This window comes from Podarcis erhardii (assembly GCF_964252035.2).
Source record: "Podarcis erhardii genome assembly, chromosome: 12".
Classification (NCBI taxonomy): Eukaryota; Metazoa; Chordata; class Lepidosauria; order Squamata; family Lacertidae; genus Podarcis; species Podarcis erhardii.
Window position 1 is genome coordinate 22,021,498 of NC_138513.1, and position 19,743 is coordinate 22,041,240.

Sequence of the window (19,743 nt, forward strand, 5' to 3'; positions counted from 1 at the left end):
ATGATTCTATGATATAGTTGGCGGAACCCTCGGTTGCCTAATCTTTTTGCTCCTGCTGGACCTAGTGAAATATCCCCATCTGGGTAGGCACAGTTACTCCTTTTTTCTGAAGATGCCGAAGTGGGTGGTGCAGTGAGCACTGAGGGAGTGTCAGATAGAGGTTCTGACAGCCCTATAGAGGGAGGTGGGGCTCATGGGTCTCATTATGGGGACAGATGAGACAAGTGAGCAGGTTAAGGGAGCCCCTCTTCCCAGGGTCCTCACTAACAGACTGCTCCACTCCTGGCAGAGGCCCCCCACATCCTGCTGCAGCCCTTGCCCAGGTCCTCAGCCAATCCTCCATCTGCATTGTCCTGACACAGCCATGGCTTAGCCCAAACACGCAGGCTCCCAGGGAGCAGATGACAGCCACTCGGCTGCTCCCTAGTTGTTTTGTTGTTTTTCTGCTGTGCTGAGCTAAGTCATAGTTTGGCTTAGCATGCTATTCAAAGTTCGGTGTATGGTTTAGCTCTCTCCAGACTAACCATGACTTCTACACCAAGAACAAACTTTGATTTGGCTTAGCATGTGTGAACCAGGCCACTGAATATTTGTTTTAAGATTTTTAGCTCTTCAATCAAACTATCAGAGTGGCTTACAATAAATATTTGAAAAAATAGTAAAATACAGCAAATCTAGAAAAATCAACATTAAAATAACATACAAGATGAAATCAAAATTATCACTGTGTGTGGAAACAGGTGAATGTTAAAACTTTTAAAGAATAGTGCAAATGTTCTTAATTCCTTGCCTATATCACCGGTGGAGCTCCCTTTGGAATTGTACCCTTGACTATAATGCTGCAGTGTCTGTTTAAATAATAATAACAACAACAACAACAACAACAACAATAATAATAATTTTTTATTTATACCCCGCCCTCCCCAGTCAAGGCCGGGCTCAGAGCGGCTTACAAGCAATAATAAAAACAAGATGAATGATTACAAACTTAAAAACAAAAATAAAATACAACATTAAAATAATGGAACATTAAAATATTAAAATGTAGCCTCATCGCAGGAGAAGGAAAAGAAGAAAAAAAAAAGAAGAAAAAAGAGAGGGAGGGAGGGAATCAAATTGGCTCCAAGCCAAAGGCCAGGCGGAACAACTCTGTCTTACAGGCCCTGCGGAAAGAAATCAGATCCTGCAGGGCCCTGGTCTCATGAGGCAGAGTGTTCCACCAGGCCGGAGCCAGAGTTGAAAAGGCCCTGGCTCTGGTCAAAGCCAGTCTAACTTCCTTAGGGCCCGGGACCACTAGGGTGTTGTTATTTATGGTCCTTGAGGCTCTCCGTGGGGCATACCAGGAGAGGCAGTCCCGTAGGTACGAGGGTCCTAGGCCGTGAAGGGCTTTAAAGGTCAAAAGCAGCACCTTAAATTTGACCCTGTACTCCAAAGGGAGCCAGTGCAGCTTGAAAAGCACTGGGTGAATATGCTCCCATGGCAGAGACCCCGTGAGGAGCCTCGCTGCAGCATTCTGTACCCGCTGGAGTTTCTGGGACAGCTTCAAGGGCAGCCCTGCATAGAGCGAATTACAGTAGTCAAGCCTGGAGATGACCGTCTGTAGGATGAAATGTGTGCATTCATAACTGAGTAGAGGATAACACCTTTTCTTCTTTTATGTAATCCTATTTGAAGAAAAACACATTTAAAAATTTCCAGCTTTATTTTATAGTACAGCATATTTGTTTGGAATCGCTGATGCAAATAGATGCTTTCCTATAAGTTACTATTTGCTATAGTACTTTGTAATAAAAATACCGTAATTGCTGGTTGCATTGTATAGCAGTTTGAAGGTAGTTACTGGAATTGCTAATTGTTTTTACAGAAAGAGTTTTCACAGCCTGGACCAGCTTTCTGCTGATGTTAGCCTTTCTCAGACATCTTTGGATCCAAGCCATTTAGAAGATGGAGATGGAAAACAGGATGGGATGAATTTACTTAGTGAAGGTAATCAGCCTAATAATTTATCTTTGATAAAGTATTTAATACTTTAAAGCAACTTATTTCCATTAGGGTTTTTTGGGGTTTTTTTAGTACCTGCAGCTATCCCACTTCTTTCCTGCAACCTGCAATAATTCTAAGACCCTAAATCAGGTGAATGCCAAAGGATGGATATTTTCAGTCCCAGTAAAGTCAAGACATCACAATATAGAACAATCTGTCTTGAATAAGACAATTTGGTAAGGCATTATCTAGCTACTCTGGGAAAGGTTTTTGAGGAGCAGGTTATAATAAGTACATAAAAATAAAGTGATGATTTAGGCCCACATGCTTTCATCTTAAAGCCAACTTGCTTACATGACATTTTATTAAATTTAATTCCATCTTCTCATTGCAAATAATAAGCATCAATTGCAGTTTAAGAAACCATACTCAGTTAAGACCAGAAGATACTCATACACATAAGTGTGTAACTTTGCTTAAACACCATCCCACAACTCCATATCTTGTGTGTGTGTGTAAAATTACAGGATGGTATTTAAGCAAAGTAACACAACTATGTGCATCATCACTTCATTTTTATGTACTTATAACCTGCTCCTCAAAAACCTTTCCCAGTGTAGCTAGATAATGCCTTACCAAATGGTCTTATTCAAGACAGAATGTTTTACACACCCACACACACCAATGTTTAAAAACCTTAGATTCCCTTGTTCAATTGCATGAAGGCCAAATCTCAGCTTGCAGCTTCCAAACAATTTGAAATGCTTCTGCATAGTAGTTCTTTGATTGTGTGAACCACTTGTCACCTATATGATCTTGGTCCTGTGGGGTGAACTGCAGCCTTGCAGCATCCTCCCATCCTGCTAAGCTCAAAGTGATGTGCAGATCCTTAAGCGACAGATCTACTGAGTTGTAATATACAAAAGTTTCATGCAAGGAGAAAGGTTATTATTTTAGAAACTAGTATCATAACACTATTAGCTGATACCAAGATCCATTTAGTTTCTGTTTTTCACAAAATACTTTCCTGCTTCTCATTTTTTTATTCTTTCCAATTGACTTGTCTCATTTTGAAATAAAGTTGTAATGTATATCTGATGTCTCATGGACAAACTATAGCTTCAAACATAACTTGCCTTCAGATGAAGCTGAGAGAGAAGTAACCCCATTAATAAGTGCAGAGGGAATTCCTCCAAGATAATTCCACCCAGAAAGGAAAAAAAGTTGAATCTGGAAATAAACAGCAATAGGAACAAAAACGGAATGAAGTGAGGAGGGCCAAGTTTGGCTAGAGGGGGGCATATACAGCAGCACAGAGGAGTAAGGTGTCAGGAGAAAATGCGATAATCCAACAACTGTGAAGTGGTGAATGCTGCCTGGTGTTACACTATTGGTTCTGAAACCTTACTGTGTTACTGTCAGTTAGTAAGAAACTGGATTTTAGCCATGCAAAAACCCATATATTCTCTGATCAGCAAAAACTTCATTTGGTTTGTCCAGAGAGGGAGAAAGACAGAAAGTCCAAAGCAATGTATTTTTTGAGAAGGTGCAGATGGGCCCACAATAGCGAATGGATGTGTTGTCTAAAAATGAAACTGCTCCATCTTATGACCAAATGTGAAAATGCAAGCCACCTGCATTATCTACAAGTATTTTTTTTTATTACAGGTAATGGTGCTTGGAGGCAGTAGTGGATTGGATGAGAGCAAATAAACTGAAGCTGAATTCTGCTAAGACAGAGGGTAGTTCATGGGCAGTTCTTGTATCCAGAAATTAGGTGAAATGCCTGGTTCTAGACAGTCACACTTGCCCTGAAAAGGGTAGAAGGGAGGAAAGTGATTGCTTTATGCTCCCTTATTGATCACCCTGGATGGGCCAGTCACTAGAGTTATATATGTGTGTGTGTTTTTTTCTTAAATAGGAAAAGAAGACACCCCTTCATTGCTTGGTCTCTGTGGCTCTCTGACTTCAGTAGCAAGTTACAAATCTCTCACAAGTCTGAAGTCAAGTGAGTATCTTGCAAGTCCTACAACAGATATGACAAGCCCTGGACTAACACCTTCTGGAGTGGATCTATACAAAGAAGATCTCTGAATTTGTATTCAGTTGACATTCCTTAATTTATCTGCGGTTGAGACTCATACAACATTATGCTGGTTTTAAAAATTGCTATTCTATCCTTTTTAGCAACATCTAAAAAACAATGGCTTGCAGTTGTTGTTTTTTAAATATACTCGATTGCTTACAATATTCATGATTTTCAGTCTGTTGAATGTACAATTAAGGCTGCAAATCATCATTAAGAGAAAAGGGGGTTATCTTAACTGCCAAAATCTGTCTTCTCTTGAAGCTTACTTTCCTCACTTCTTTAGATATGCTCACATTTACAAGGATAACTTAAATCTCAATAGGTAAGTAAAAATATTGACTATTGTAAGAACAAAATATTTGAATTGTATTCTATTATGATGGATTGAAAAAACTGAACTACTTAGAGCGGTGGTAGCTATTAGATCTACACCTGAATTTTCATTATACTAGTCTTACTTCCATCAGGGTTTCCCACATATTTGGCATTCTGACACGCTGAACTACTTGCAGGGTACAAAGGGGAGAAATTTGGAGACGGCATCCAAATTGTTTGTGCTCATGACATGTCCGAATGTAAAGGTAGGAGACACTTGTAGAGAAAAGTAGTGCAACTATTTATAGTGGTTCCTTTTAAGAACTTGGTTTTTCTCCGAAAAGCAAGTATCACAATAGACTTATATGTAAGTCTTGCTACCTGCTCTGTAGTAAAAAGTTTAAATCAGGTGTCACTGGTCAACAGTTAAACAATGCTAGCCATGCTTTTTTTTAACCTTTTGCAGTTTAATTTTTAAAGTGCAACCCTTTCTACAGTGTAACGAGTTTCATTTCCTAGCATTACTGGGAATTGTTACATGCAGTAATCACAGGCTATTTTGTGTAAAAGCATCGATACACATACAGTCCCTAAACTTCATGACTCTGAGGAAATGCTTTATTGTGCCAAAGAAGTTCCATGCATTGTTTTCTAATTTGGAACAACATGGGGGACTCTACAAGTACAGCTAATTTTGCACTATCAGTTTGATTACCTACTTATTATTTTGCCAAAAAGAGATGTGCCTCTTGTAAGATTTGCTATAAAAATTGATTAGCATTAAGAGAAAGCAGATTATACATGAAATTCTTTGTGTTGGCAAGTTCATTATTTTTCATATGTGCTGAGCTAAATTATGAGATAAAACAAGACAATGTTCCTGCTTTGCCAGATGTTACGTACTGACTACCTGATAAAAGTAATGCATGTTAATTATCTCTTGTAAAATAGTTATCTTTTAAGAACATGAGGAAAAATGAAATCTTTACAGCCAAGTTTTGAGAGGTATATAGAGTATTGTTAGCAGGTTTGTATGTGTGAACTCTTCCTTGGGACAGTTTACTGTTGATCTGGAAACATGACTTTGTCACGCCAGTTATTGACTAGTTGGAGCAGCTGGGATCAAAGCCTTTTTTTTTACAGACCATAACTAAAATCTCTAGTTTGTATGTGAAACCAGTCAGGTCAATATTTGTGCATGAAAAGTTGACTGTATTTGTTCTGAAATCCTGTCAAGTTTTCAGACTTGGAAAAAAACCCAAATTGTGCAGACTTGTGCTGCTGTATCAAATGTTGCATGTGCATTAAACATTTTGTACTATTACTGCTTTCGTTGTTGTACTTTTTCTTTATAACAGAAATATTGCCTGCTATTGTTTTATCATTTTAGCTTGTACACAATCTTGAGAAGGATTTCAATAGGTGTTACATAATACCACAATGAATATTGATTCAAATGGAACAAACGGCCAAGTGCACTACACCAACGTTATCATAAGGGAATTGCAGAGTTGTGCTAGGAAACTATAAAGTGTTCAACTTTGCATTACAGACTGTTTTACAACAGACATTATTATTTACAATTATATACTGCTTTCTGTCTGAAAGATCTTTAAGTGGTTTACAGTAGATAAATGTGGTTAGAACATACTGCATAAATCCTACATCAATTACTGTGGCTACCATTTTCTTTCACTTACAAGGTGTGGAAACTTTATTCTGGGAGTTAATTTGTAGTTATGTTTTAACTGGACCATTTGCAATGCTGCTGTGCCAAATATTTGTACTAAATTACATTATTTTTGTAAGCTTACGATTGATTTTAAAACCTGAATTAAAAAATGGGAAAGTGGCTATAAACCTATCAAATAAAATACAGCCCAATTTTCTCTCAAGCGTGGTCATATAATCTGTACAATGAGCTGCTACTGGTGGATTGTAATTTTGGTGCTTTAGTGTTTTTGTAATTGATAGAGAACAATTGTGTTTTATACATCCCAGGGATGACATGTATAATCAAACCACCCCTGTGCGAGCATCCTTACCCTTTCTGGAGGTGTGTACTGAGCGGTTTTGCCCCCTAAGGCGGAACTTTTAAGTTTCCAAACTTACTGGGCTCTGGGATGCTCTTGAGAGATCTCATTAGGCCAAGTTACTGCAAGATCTTGTGAGAGCCTCCCAGAGCCCTGTAAGCACGTCTGGGAGCTTAAAAGTTCTTTCTGGGCTGGGAAAATGCTGTACAAAAAAGAGCTTTTAAGCTCTTCACCTTCAGTACACTTAATTTGTGATTTCAACTGCATAATTTAATACATGTAAGTTCCATTCATCCTGTATTTTAAATTGTTCAGTTATGTTTTCAGGTGCCACCTTGAGCTTTTTATAAGGAAAGGTGTGGTACAATGTTTTAAATAAGGATGTGGAACGAAAGTTTGCTGTGATCACAACTGTCGTGAAATTTAGAAATTTAAGATGTTAAATTTTCTTGACTACTAGGATATTTTGAGGAAGATGTTTATCTTCAAAATTAGCAGTACTACGGTAAGTCAAATAAATAGTCCAATAGATCTGAAACATCTATAACAGTGATGGAGCTTCAAGTGCTGGTCTAAAGTGTACTATGATCTTTATATAACAATGCCCTACATTTTCACTTGTGGACGTGCTAACACTTTTTTTTTTTAAATGGTCTTTGTTCTCTTCGCACCCGTGGTAGTTTTACCTTGTAACATTCATAGTGTACAGTGGTACGTCAGGTTAAGAACTTAAGTCGTTCTGAAGGTCTGTTCTTAACCTGAAACTGTTCTTAACCTGAAGCACCACTTTAGCTAATGGGGCCTCCTGCTGCCGCCACTGCACGATTTCTGTTATCATCCAGAAGCAAAGTTCTTAACCCGAGGTAATATTTCTGGGTTAGTGGAGTCTGTAACCCGAAGTATATGTGACCTGAAGCGTATGTAACCCGAGGTACCACTGTAATTTAAACTCTGCGTGAATATATTAGAGTAATTTCTACAGCTGGCAAAAGATAATTGGCCATGTGCTATATTGAATTAATTTAATAATGTATTGCCCATGTGCATAACACTCTATTATCAAGTACAACTGGAAGCTTATTAACCCTTTATTAGGAAGCATGACACGCATAATTCTAGGCTAGGTGTGTGTACCCTTTTGCCCAACAGCTGGATGCACGCCTTTATCAGTCCTGGAAAGACACCAAGTGTAAACTTTATATTTTATTAAGAAAATACATTTTCCTTGTTTAATTTTAAAGGTGGTTGTTTCTGGGTAATGCCATGCTAAAGATTTTGGTAACATAACAGTGTAGAAATATCCAAACTAGGAAATTCTCATGGTTTTCATTAACATCTGTGCATATTAAACATAGCTGCTGAAGAAATTTGTTTGTCCTACTCCTATGCCTTATTCACATACGCTGTTAACCTGGATTATTCAATCACATGATGTAGGCACTCTAAATAATATGGCCTTGAGTGTCTGAGTCATTATTTCCTTTGTGGAAATACAATCTTGTATGTATAATTTCTAAATACGGTTCTGTGGGGAAAAAATATTGCTAAAACCAGCTGGACTGTTACCAGCTATATGATGGTTAATTACATCAAGTGGCTACTGTATGAAAAACATTTCAATTTTCCCGGAGGAAGCCTAGGGCAGTTCATGGGCTGTGCAGCATTCTTCTTTTGCAGAACTAGGTCCTCGTCTTGAACAGAGCTGACTTGAAGGCGTGCATGATATGCAAGGAGCTTATCAACTATATTTTTAAGATATAAAATTATCTTAGGGACCTTCTTACTGCTGCCACCAAGTTTACAGAATCAGCATTAAAGGTTCTTCATAGCTTTGTCTTTATTTATTCTACGGAAGAAAGATTTCCCATATTCATAGGCGCTGATCATTATGGCACAAGCAGGAGCAATTTTTGTCAGTCTTGGAATAATGCCTACAGAAAAGATAAATTACAACTATTCAAGAGCATGGAAGAACTAAGTGGGAGATCATCAGTAAGCTATTGTATGTAATTGCTTAAATTTTTGCACAACTAGCACAATGTTATTGTACTTACCCATTTATTTCAATCATTTGTTATGTTTAGCATAGAAGAGGGGAGGGGACATGAAGGACTGTCACACAAAAGAGGGAGCCGAGTGGGGCCAGAACCAATTATCTATATTTCATTATTCGCAAGTCTAAAGGGACCACACAGTATGTTCATTTGCTTATTGGTTTCTCCTGTTGTTCAGTCTTGCAATTTGAATGCTCTTATATTTATCACTGTGCAGAAACCATTATACCAATATATTTTTACAGACCCTATCTCACAAGATCACTGCACATAACTTAAACCTACAATGTACAGAAAGCACAGGTTTGTCAAGCCTTGAGCCATCATCCATAAACAAAATATTTGGAGTATATGAATAGTGGCTTTGTAGCAGATTTAAAAGAGATCAAAGCCATTTGAAAAGTAAGGCTAATAAATCTGAATGATGTTATCAACAATGCAGTTGAATGAGCTTAATCATTGTTAATATAATAAAGTTCATAGATTCTTTGAGAGATTCAAAAGCACAACCCTAATTGTTTACCCATAACAATGTTCATGGTAATGCTTCAGACTCTCGTAGAGACTGTGAAAGTACATTACATGACAATTTTTATTTGCCAAGGCTGTTTCTCCAGAATTTTTGTATTTATTTTACCTGCATCCCATTCTTAGATGGGGGCTTAACAGTTTCTCATCATTGGGACAGATCAGTGCCCTGGGGGCCTCCCCAATTAAGTAACTGAGTTAGTTTGTTTTCCACTTTTCACAACTGCAAAATAAGTTTGTAGGGAAGAAGAAGAAGAAGAATTTGGATTTGATATCCTGCTTTATCACTACCCGAAGGAGTCTCAAAGCGGCTAACATTCTCCTTTCCCTTCCTCCCCCACAACAAACACTCTGTGAGGTGAGTGGGGCTGAGAGACTTCAAAGAAGCGTGACTAGCCCAAGGTCACCCAGCAGCTGCCTGTGGAGGGGCGGAGACGCAAACCCAGTTCCCCAGATTATGAGGCTACCGCTCTTAACCACTACATCACACTTTGCTATGCAAAACAAGAAAGAGTTATTGTCATAACTACAGAAAGACGGTCATAATGGTTTAAATAGCTTAAGGTACAATCCTAATCAGAGCTGCTCCTAACAATTGGGCAGGACCACCACTGCATCTGGAGTCCTGCCCAGTTCAGAGCTTCTGCAGTGATTGGGCATGATGCTGTCATGTGATGGCAGTGGGGTTGGCTTTGGCTCCAATGAATCCTAGGCAGGTTCAGCCCCACACCACCCCCTGCCATAAATCGGACCGAACGGGGAGTGCTGCAGCCACCAGATGGAGGCTGGCAGGACTGGGTGAAAGGACACTGTGGCACTGGACAGGAACAGTGTGTGGGTGGTGGTGGTGAAGGGTGTTTGTACTGCACAGTAAGTTCTGTTGTGGATACTACGATACTGCCTAAGACAAACAATATATGGAAAACATATCAACCTCTAGTTTAGTGAGAAAGCAATAATTTACCAGTATATAATCCAGTAAATCCATTTTCAGCAACAATTCTCTTCATTAATTCCCATATCGATAAACTCCTCTGCTGTGAAGCTGAGTAAAACAAAACTACTAAATAGGAGGAGAAAAATGTGGATGTACAATTAAATGTCAATTATGCTTCTACCTAGCCACATCTCTCTGGTGGTAAATTTTGCAAGGAGGCACCATTTTCAGGTGGGACTGCTTTCAAAACTCCTCCCCCCCCTCTGCCGGTTGTAGTATTTGTACTGTGCTGTGCTACATGCAGTGTGATTGTTAATTTTATTTCACCTAAGTGCAAGTAGATAAATAGGTACCGCTTTATAGCGGGAAGGTAACGGCGTTTCTGTGCGCTGCGCTGGTGCTGGCTCGCCAGAGCAGCTTCGTCACGCTGGCCACGTGACCCGGAAGTGTCTGCGGACAGCGCTGGCTCCCGGCCTCTTAAGCGAGATGAGCACGCAACCCCAGAGTTGGACACGACTGGCCCGTACGGGCAGGGGTACCTTTACCTTTACCTTATTACAATTTGAATACAGTGGTCCCCGCAAGACGAACGCCTCGCAAGACGGAAAACCCGCTAGACGAAAGGGTTTTCCGTTTTGGAGGTGCTTCGCAAAACAATTTCCCTATGGGCTTCCTTCGCAAGACGAAAGCCCATAGGGAAATATCCGGGACAGCGGGGAAGCGCAGCACGTCTTCCCCACTGTCCTCGGACCTCCTCTGAAGGCTGGCAGTGGGGCGGAGAGACCTCCTCCCACTGGCAGCCTTCGGAAGGCTGCTCCGAAGGCTGGCGGCGGGAGGAGGTCTCTCCGCCCCACCGGCAGCCTTCGGAAGGCTGCTCCGAAGGCTGGCGGCGGGAGGAGGTCTCTCCGCCCCACCGGCAGCCTTCGGAAGGCTGCTCCGAAGGCTGACGGTGGGGCGGAGAGACCTTCTCCCCGCGCCAGCCTTCGGATGGCTGTCCTGAAGACTTGCGGTGGGAGGAGGGTTTTCCTTCCCACCGCCAACTTTCAGAATGCTGTTCTGAATGTTGGCGTGGGGAGGAAAAACCCTCCTCCCACCACAAGCCCCAGGAACAGAGGAGAAGCGCTGCGCGCCTTCCCCTCTGTTCCCGTACCTGTGCTGAAGGCTTGCGGTGGGGAGAAAAGCCCTTCTCCGCACCGCCAGCCTGGCAAGCGGTCTCCATAGGAACGCATTAATTGATTTTCAATGCATTTCTATGGGAAACCGTGCTTCGCAAGACGAAAAACTCGCAAGAAGAAAAAACTTGCGGAACGAATTAATTTCGTCTTGCGAGGCACCACTGTACCATAGAATTCAAAATGTTATGCAATAAAATGTAAGAAATTAAAGAAGTACTTTATTGGAAATAACTATTAAACACTTGATTCAGAGCTGGCTGAATATTCTCTTGCCTTCCTAATCATATAAAAGAGGCCAGCAGGCCGGCACATTCTACAGCTTCAAAATATTCACTAAGGGCAGCCCACGAAGTGTGTGGTCCTTCCATGATGTTACAAAGGTATTGATGATACTGGTTAGATCACCAAGAATGGGTTTCAATAAATATTGTACTTGATAGAGGATCTGAAAGAAAAAAATACTTGGTGAATTAGAACTTACCATGTGTGCTGACAGGTTCCCACATTTCAGTCTGCTTGTGTGTTTTAACTACATCAAAGGGTAAAGTTAATACAGCAGCAATCTAGGGGGGAATTAAATTTTTGAATGTTAACAGTACCCACAGGCAAATAGATTCCATTGCAATTTTCAGTGTAAGCATAAAATACTCTGTGTGCTGACTTGCATCTTGTTGGACTGCACTAACACAATCTAATACATTTAAAATATTTAAGTTCTAATTAACTCAATGAGACTGAAGTATACACATTAGAGTGTTAATATAGCATGAAATACTGATGATACTAAATCCTGAATTTTAAACTGAGAGCTTATCCGTGTTAAATTCAGCATCTAGGTGGGAATCAAAGCAATTTTCACTGCAAATCATAACCTTTTTATCTGCAATAAAAAGTACAATCTCGTGTGTGTACATTTGAGTAAACATATATATGAATGAAGTGCTATGCATTTTGCTTGGCTTAAAATGTACAATAATGTAATAGTATAATAGTACATCTGCAGTAGCACAACTGGATGCTTTCATCTTCCCCATAATGTGGGTACTACAGATATGTTTAGCATCTCATCTAGCTTGGTCCTTCTAAGTAAACATGCATAAAACAATGCTGTGAGTTTATGCTGAAACAACCAAACCACAGCCTATTTACTTCAAAGAAAGTACAACTGAAATAAACAGGACATTGTTCCAAATAAATGTGCTAAGAAGATCATTGCCTTTTGCCTTGGCTTTAATAAACTGATTTTTTCCCCTCTTTCATTTGGTGCTTCTCTGTTGATACCTTAAAAGTGCACAAGGAGTTTCCCACTCAGAATGCCTACTTATTTTAATAACAGTAATAATAATAATAATAATAATAATAATAATAATAATAATAATAATAATATTTATACCCCGCTCTCCCCAGCCAGAACCGGGTTCAGGGCGGCTAACAACAAACAAAATTACAATAAAACATAATAGGGAAGAAAAAACACAACACAACAAAACAAAAAGCAGTTAATTAAAATACGAGTTAAAATACAATTTAAAATGCAGCCTCATTTTAGTAGTAGCCCATATGTTGCCTTATGTTGCCCAAATATAGATCTGCCCTCTCATTTAAATTATCAGGACAGACTCTATATACAAGACTACTATATACATTTTCACGTTTTATGTAAAAATTACGTAATTTCTATTAGATGAAAATGTTATCAACAAAAATTAACTTACAGAACCAGCTACTGCTCCTGATGAGAAAGTGATAAGGAATGTTGGCTCCCTTTCACCTAATTTCCTGCATAACCTCTTCTTCAAGTATTCATAGTTACACCAGTACAGTGCTATAAGGACAAAAAGTCAGAAAATGAAAGAGGCTTTTTGCAATCTGAAAATGGAGAACTACAGTGATCATGTTTTCTATGTCTATACAGTCGTACCTTGGAGGTCGAACGGAATCCATTCCGGAAGTCCGCCCAACTTCCAAAACGTTTGGAAGCCAAAGCGTGGCTTCTGATTGGCTGTAGGAAGCTCCTGCAGCCAATTGGAAGCTGCGGAACTTCGTGTTGGATGTTTGGGTTCCAAAAGAATGTTTGAAAACTGAAACACTTCTGGGTTTCGATCACTTGTGGAAGCAATTGTGCTTCCACAAAGCAAACTAATTGCTTGTCACATTGTCACTTACCACACTGTGGAATAAAAATATAATAATCATGTGCAGGGTGGGGGCATGTCAGCCAACTAGTCAAACTGTTGTCGACTGATATTAGTGTGTATTAGTTTGAACCTTAAGACCATACTCCTATACAATAAACTCAGAAGTAAGCACCAATTAAAACAATGCTTACTTCCAAGACAATCATCTGTAGGATCAGGCTGTATATCTGAGTTTGGACCAAAAATGGTTTTCATTGGGGGCCATTTGGAGGAATGAAAGTAAAGTTGCTTGAGTTATCTCAAGGCAGAAATAGTTCTTCTTGATCTTTCTTAATAATCTAATCACAGAAATTTTGTTTTTAAAACCATTACTTTAATTAGTATTATTGATATGTGGGCAAGTGGGCTAGTAAAAAAGTTGGTGGGCTGGAAACTTGTGGACTTAGCTACAGACTGTTTAAAAATGATAGAGCACTTCAGTGCTCCCAGTGTGTGGTTGGGCATTGCTGTAGGGCCAGTCTCTGTTTCAACCCGCCGCCCCCTCCCTTAAAATACTCTGTTTAGTATTGGAAGTATGGCATAACCAAAATCAAAGTTTATTTTTTAAAACATTTTTTAAAGCTTCATACATTCAGTCATGGTGGAAAGGAAATAAACGTATTGGCCTTCATTAATTACATGCAGACATCCATACATTTCATACTTGTAAAGCAGTGCCTTATTTGGATTCTTTTCTCTTGCCTTTTCAGACATCCCAAATTGGCAAAATCTTCATCTGAAAAGAATCTGCATCAGCAAATATAACCAAAAGTACTACCAATGCAAAACAAGTCATACCTGAGAATGGTACATCTCTAAGAACTGTGGGACCCCATCCTTTCCAGAGTGAAAGCCAACCACTTTGGGTCACATTACTACTAATGCAAGCAAGCAGCTTTTTATAACTCAACCGCCGAGACTGCATTCTTGTTTTTATCATTTCGATCGGACTTGTTGCAGTGGCTGCACACACTAAGTGGGAGGGGAGGAACACAATATGCTCAATAGCTATGTCAATAGAGCATTTTCCATAGTAGCATCTGCAAGAGAAGACTTGCTTTCTCTGTTTTGTCCATGCCTGTCATTTTTTCAATGCAGATAAACATAATAAAAATAATTATCTAATTATGTATGTGTTGCCTTAAGGGCAAAGAACTACAGTGGTACCTCCAGTTGCGCATGGGATCCGTTCTGGAACTCTGGTCGGATCCTGAGGAATTTGCAACTGGAGGTGCCTGTTCTGTGCATGCAGCGAAACCTGGAAAAATACTTTGCGTTTGCCACATGTAACCCAAAGGATACACAACCAGGGATGTGCGTATCCAGAGGTACCACTGTAGCTCAACTGCCCTAAGTTTCCCTTGCCGTGTGAACCAAACAGAATTTGAAACTTGCTTCAAATTTTAAACACCACAACCATTCCTTTGGTGCAACTCTTAATGTGGTTCCATTTTATTACTCAACATCTACAGATAGTTGCTGCAAGAGATCATGTGAGATTCTGAAGTCTAGTGACATCAATACACTGATGACACCCAGTTTTATTATTTTCTTCTAATCCCACCTAGAACCAGCAACAGATGAGGGCTAATAAACTGAAGCCTAAAGCAGATAAGACTGAGGTGAGTCAACTGCACTTTGTACAGAGAAGCAGAGAAGCATCAAACGAGCTCAGTAAGGTATCTCAAGTTCTGAAGTGTGGCTAAGTGTTAGGCCTGCACCAGCCAAAATCCTTTGTGCTTAAATCTGAGTATGAGGAATGGTTAATAATATAAGTGTTTCCTAGGTTACACTATCACAACATTTGCTTTATTATAAAATGCTAGCTATAAGCAATGGAACTTATCCAAACTTTCTTTTAAACCACATGAAATAAAGTTTTAACAGCAAACTAGAGAGCAGAGACTGACTCACATCTAGCTAGGCCACCTGCAATAAGTGGAACGGAATCATGATCTTCTCCTATTTTAGAACCGAAGGTATCATGTAGTTGATCATAGCAGGTAAAATAAACTACAGTTGTTGGAACTGAAACTGCTCTAAAACAAAAGTATAAATATTTAGTAAAGTTGCTAATCATTAAACACTTACTTGCTCAGTTAGCTGTTGCCCCTCTAGTTTAACTGGTTAAAATATGAGTGTCTAGATCAGAACTATTCCAGGCGTCCATAGCTCTCTGACACCCTTTATCTATCCTGACTGTGCTGAAAGCAAAAAGAACTCAACAATCCCAACAAATTATTATAAATTATTAAATGAATGCAAATTGTGCCAATGCTCAGATGAATCGCAAGCCCTACCTTACAGCTAGCTATTCAAAATTCAAAATGCAATTGCACTACAAAACTTGCATTCATACAATTGCAAAATGCATATTTACAAGGAGCACATTTCTATGTCTCTGCCAAGATATTTTGCCCTTCCTTGCAGCAGATCTTCTAACAGCAGAGGAGCCTGTAACTGCATGCTTGGCACAACATCAAAGCCCCTTTTCCTCTCAGCTGCTTCCTGTTTTACAGATGATGGGGAGGAGAGGACCCCAGAGGGCCTTACTCTGCTGCAGGCCTACTTTACAGGAAGCTATATAGGAAGACAATAACTATATAACTTACAGCGATGGAAATAGTCCACTCCACAGGCTTTTCACACCCTCTCTTTGAACAATTTTCACAAAAGCATCCTAAATTAGCCAAATATGAAGACAGAAAGGGTTACAGATTTCTATAAGTCCTGTTGCACTTGTTTGTATATTATTTTGTTTTGTTTCTTTCTGCTGTTATATGGTTAAAAGTTTTCAGTGTGGTTATTATTTTTTAACATTTATACTGGTTGTGTGTTGTGTTTTGTTGTATTTGTATTCAGGTGTATTTGTTTTAATTCATGCAGTGAGTTGCCTTGAGTCCTAAAATAGGAGAAAGGCAGGATATAAAACAAAGAAAGAACAATTCCTCACACTTCAAAGAGACATATAATCATATTTCTGTATTAATAATAACAATAATGATTATTTATTACCTACCCTTCACCAGGACAAGTTACAGCATTTAAAACAATATTAAAAATAGTATCAGGTAGGTAGCCGTGTTGGTCTGACACAGTGGAAATTTATAAAAATATAGAAAAATTGTCTAGTAGCCCCTTAGAGACCAACTAAATTTGTGGTCTCTAAGGTGCTACTAGGCAGACACCAACTCTTATCACAATAATGAGAATGATCCAGTGCTTCTGCTCCAAACACAAAATACATTGAATTCATACTATGAGATATATATTTTTTAAAAGCAACAGCCTGTAGAGTGTTGTGCTCAGAGTTAAAACTGGTAGGATTAAATATGTTTCTACTTACTGTCATGCCAGTAAAACGTCCAGCTGTCTTATGCCAAGTTTTGCCAGTTCCATTTTCATAGAGATAAACATGATCTGTCAAGCCATCAGAATCCAAAAAAGCCTTTCCTGATAAAAGGGTGAACAAAAAACCTGTCATGTTGTTTGTAACAGAGAGGGGGTGAAGCATGGGCTCAGGCACATTTACTGGAAGGGGGGTGATATTCACTCAGGCCTTGGGAAGATATTTATTTTATTTAACAAAATGCATATACCACTTGCAAAATATTTCATTGGTTCTGCTTTAACTCCTGGGCACAAAACTGGCCGAGTTCACTATGCAGAAAGTTGATTTTATATAAATCAGAAGCCACTCCTTGTCACCTGGTTGTCGCCTATAAAGCAGCTCCAACATCACTTGGGCTTCTAGCAAATTAGTCCAGGTGTCTTCATGGTGAAGTAGCACAGCCACCAATTTACAGCAATCCAAAAAAGGCCTCACTTCTGGAATGTTACACTAATGCTTGCCTGGATGCTTCTTGCTGGATTTCAGTGGCGTCAACAGCTCTAATGACTAAGTATTAGAGTGAGTCAAGTTAGCTTAAATTTCCAAATGTATTCTCACACTTTATTTTTTTTCTTATTTCACTGGTAACAGGTCCACATTTTATTAACATAGCTATCTCTATAATTCTTGTGTGGTTTCTTGAGGTTAAGCTTTGGCTCTGCATCTAGTACCTGCCTGCTTGGCTACCTGCTACTACGTAATTTGGGCTTGGGGCTCGAGATGCAGAGGGCTCTTATCTCCTCAAATCCTAGGGGCATCTAGTGTAATCTGGGGTTCTCCTGACTCAGGCTGAGTGGGCTAACGGAAGTGGTGGCACCTTCTACCTTGCAGGATTTGTTTGACCCTGGTCATCTGGTATCTTGTACACTACCTGCCCTTTACACTGCTTGATTATAACAAAGCAGTCTAAGCAGTTTACGATGCACAGGTTGAGTCTGCAGTTGTAGTGGGTTGTATTTTGCTGTTATTTGTTATGAATTGCAATTTTTAAAAGGTTTCCCCCCCCCACCCTGAGATCTTTGGGTTAAAGGTAGGGTATAAATATTTTAATTACATAATTAAATAATTTAAGGAAACTCTGTACTGTATCCCTTATAAACTTTAATACTAATTGGCTAATGGACCATACATTTGGGAGGTATACAAGTACCTGTTAGATATTTCCTGTTGCAGAAATAGTGATGAACAAACTTAATTCACCACTCCATTCTGCCACTGTATATATTAGAAGTTAAAGCTCTCTCCTCACTCTTAAATTAAGCATACTTTTACCTTTTAACATCATTCACAAATACAACAGTAACGAGTATACCAAGCTCAGTCTTGCATGCATAATATTAGGCCTTCATAGTTCTGTGACCCCCACACAATACTTTCTCCTCCACCATTAAAGCCACATTTTATCAAAACATAAATAGAACAGGCACCCTTTTATCTGTAACCCATATGCATATCTATAAGGATTTTACCTTTCAGGTTTGGATTGCTCTGGGCTTGCAGTCGAACTTTAACAACATCTAGGGGTGTCACTAAAGCAAAAATAAAAATTGTCTTGTGGAAAACCTTTAGAATGCATAAATTAGTTGGCAATAAGGATTTAAAAATAAAGCTGAATAAATGAATATACATAAATCAGCAAAGACTTGTTCTCTGTTGCCCCAGAGGGCAGTAGAAGGCACATTTCAATTGAGCATAAAGAGAAATTTATTAATGCTAACAGTGATTCAACAAAGAAACGAGTTACTGAGCCTCAGGCTCTCCTGTTCAAGGTCTTCAAGCTGAAGCTGGACAGCCATCTGTTGTGGATGCTCTAACAACTCTAGATTTCCTACATCAAAAAGGGGACTGGACTAGATGGCCTTTAAGACCAGCCTCCAGTTCTAGGATCCTACTGGCTTACCATGAATGAAGGTATCATTCTCACTTTATGCCTCCTCTTGCATGAGCAATGAACTACAGTCCATGGTGTAACATTACATCCAAACCAGGGATTGCTTGTTTTGCTTAAACAAACCATTACTGGTAAGCCAGGAGAAAATCTTGGTCTCTTTGAAGCTAAACAAACCACAATTGCCAGTTCGGATACAGTCATTCGGCACTATGCCAAATATTGTTTCTGGTCCTACTCACACTATGGAAAGAATGAAGCAGGAGCTGTCTGCATATCCCTGGTAAACCATTGCCTATGTACATGCTGCTGCAGCCATAATGAGCTAAGTGGATTCAAAGATTTTTCCTTACCCAAAACTGATGTAATAACAGCACCACAACCAGAGGAGAATGCTTGCTGAGAAGTTGTGATTCTGTATAATTCATTTTCTTTCTCTTCAGAGCCCATAATTTTGTTCCTTGAAAAACATAACCTGTTTTTGGGGGGAAAATAAGCCACATATATATATATATTTTAAAAAAAACACCCTCAAACAATATGAAGCATTATTTAGCAGCAATAAATTTGGAACAAGTTCAGGACAACTTGTGGTATTTGCATCAAATTCTGAAAGCTTGAGTTTTGTATGGCTACCCAGTCCGATCTTCAGACAATTGGCAGCTTACACAGAAAGACAAAACAGGTAGAAGACCCAGCGACTTGGCAAAAAAATTATTGCAATGCACTACCACATAGCGATTGTTTCTAATTTAATGATAGGCTCATATTTCGCATTTTCACGATGCTCAGTTCTAAAGAAACCCAGATTTCATTTTTTATATGGGAGTCTCTCTCAAGTGCTGGTACTGTGAGCTGGCTATATGAATGGCGACCCCATTACTGTAGTCACATACCTCACCCCGGCCCAACACTCCGATCTCGTCCGCCTCCTAAAACACAAACCAACGAAGGAGAGTCGCTTCCTCCTCTCGGAAAACTTTTTTTTTAATTGCCCGCCCTTCCTTTCGGGTAACAAGAGCAGCTGCTCGGAGCTCCAAGCCAAGCTCTACCTCAGAGAAAGGCGCTGCCGCCCCCCCCCCCCGAGGGAGGCCTCCAGGAGGAGGCGCCGCCCCCCGCTAACTCCCACCCCGCCCAGGCAGCGCGCAGAGCCGGCCTCCGAGGGGAGGGAGC

General features: G+C 39.6%; 2 protein-coding genes across 6 annotated transcripts in view; one reads left to right on the plus strand and one right to left on the minus strand.

The window, feature by feature from the left end:
- The window catches only part of RUNDC3B (RUN domain containing 3B), a 32,903-nt gene extending 27,192 nt beyond the window's left edge, over positions 1-5,711 (plus strand). For both annotated transcript variants that reach the window (XM_081834679.1, XM_081834680.1), the window contains 2 exons: positions 1,865-1,986; positions 3,905-5,711. In XM_081834679.1, coding sequence (XP_081690805.1) covers positions 1,865-1,986; positions 3,905-4,077 — 295 coding nt within the window. In that variant the 3' untranslated portion in view covers positions 4,078-5,711. The remainder of the gene's footprint in view (positions 1-1,864; positions 1,987-3,904) is intronic.
- A 1,882-nt stretch (positions 5,712-7,593) lies between these two features.
- On the minus strand, positions 7,594-19,663 carry SLC25A40 (solute carrier family 25 member 40). Of its 4 annotated transcripts, none has more exons than XM_081834682.1 (11): positions 19,467-19,649; positions 18,924-19,045; positions 18,152-18,211; positions 16,638-16,744; positions 15,904-15,971; positions 15,206-15,330; positions 14,090-14,263; positions 12,830-12,939; positions 11,596-11,677; positions 9,967-10,062; positions 7,594-8,351 (listed from the first exon to the last, which is right to left on the minus strand). In XM_081834682.1, the coding sequence occupies exons 2-11, from the start codon at positions 19,018-19,020 to the stop codon at positions 8,233-8,235; spliced, it is 1,038 nt and encodes a 345-aa protein (XP_081690808.1). In that variant the 5' UTR covers positions 19,021-19,045; positions 19,467-19,649; the 3' UTR covers positions 7,594-8,232. The 4 variants fall into 4 exon arrangements, with proteins under 4 accessions (XP_081690808.1, XP_081690807.1, XP_081690809.1 ...); XM_081834681.1 differs by having other exon boundaries at positions 9,967-10,065; positions 19,467-19,647; XM_081834683.1 differs by having other exon boundaries at positions 9,967-10,047; positions 19,467-19,642.
- Between the last annotated feature and the right edge of the window lie 80 nt (positions 19,664-19,743).

Coding starts and splice junctions, on each gene's coding strand:
- SLC25A40 (XM_081834681.1), bottom strand. CDS start 19,020: ATGGGCTCTGAAGAGAAAGAAAATGAATTATACAGAATCACAACTTCT. Junction 16,745..18,151: donor GAGCAATCCAAACCTGAAAG/GTAAAATCCTTA, acceptor CCCTTTTATCAG/GAAAGGCTTTTTTGGATTCT. Junction 8,352..9,966: donor ATTTACTGGATTATATACTG/GTAAATTATTGC, acceptor TCTTTTCTGTAG/GCATTATTCCAAGACTGACA.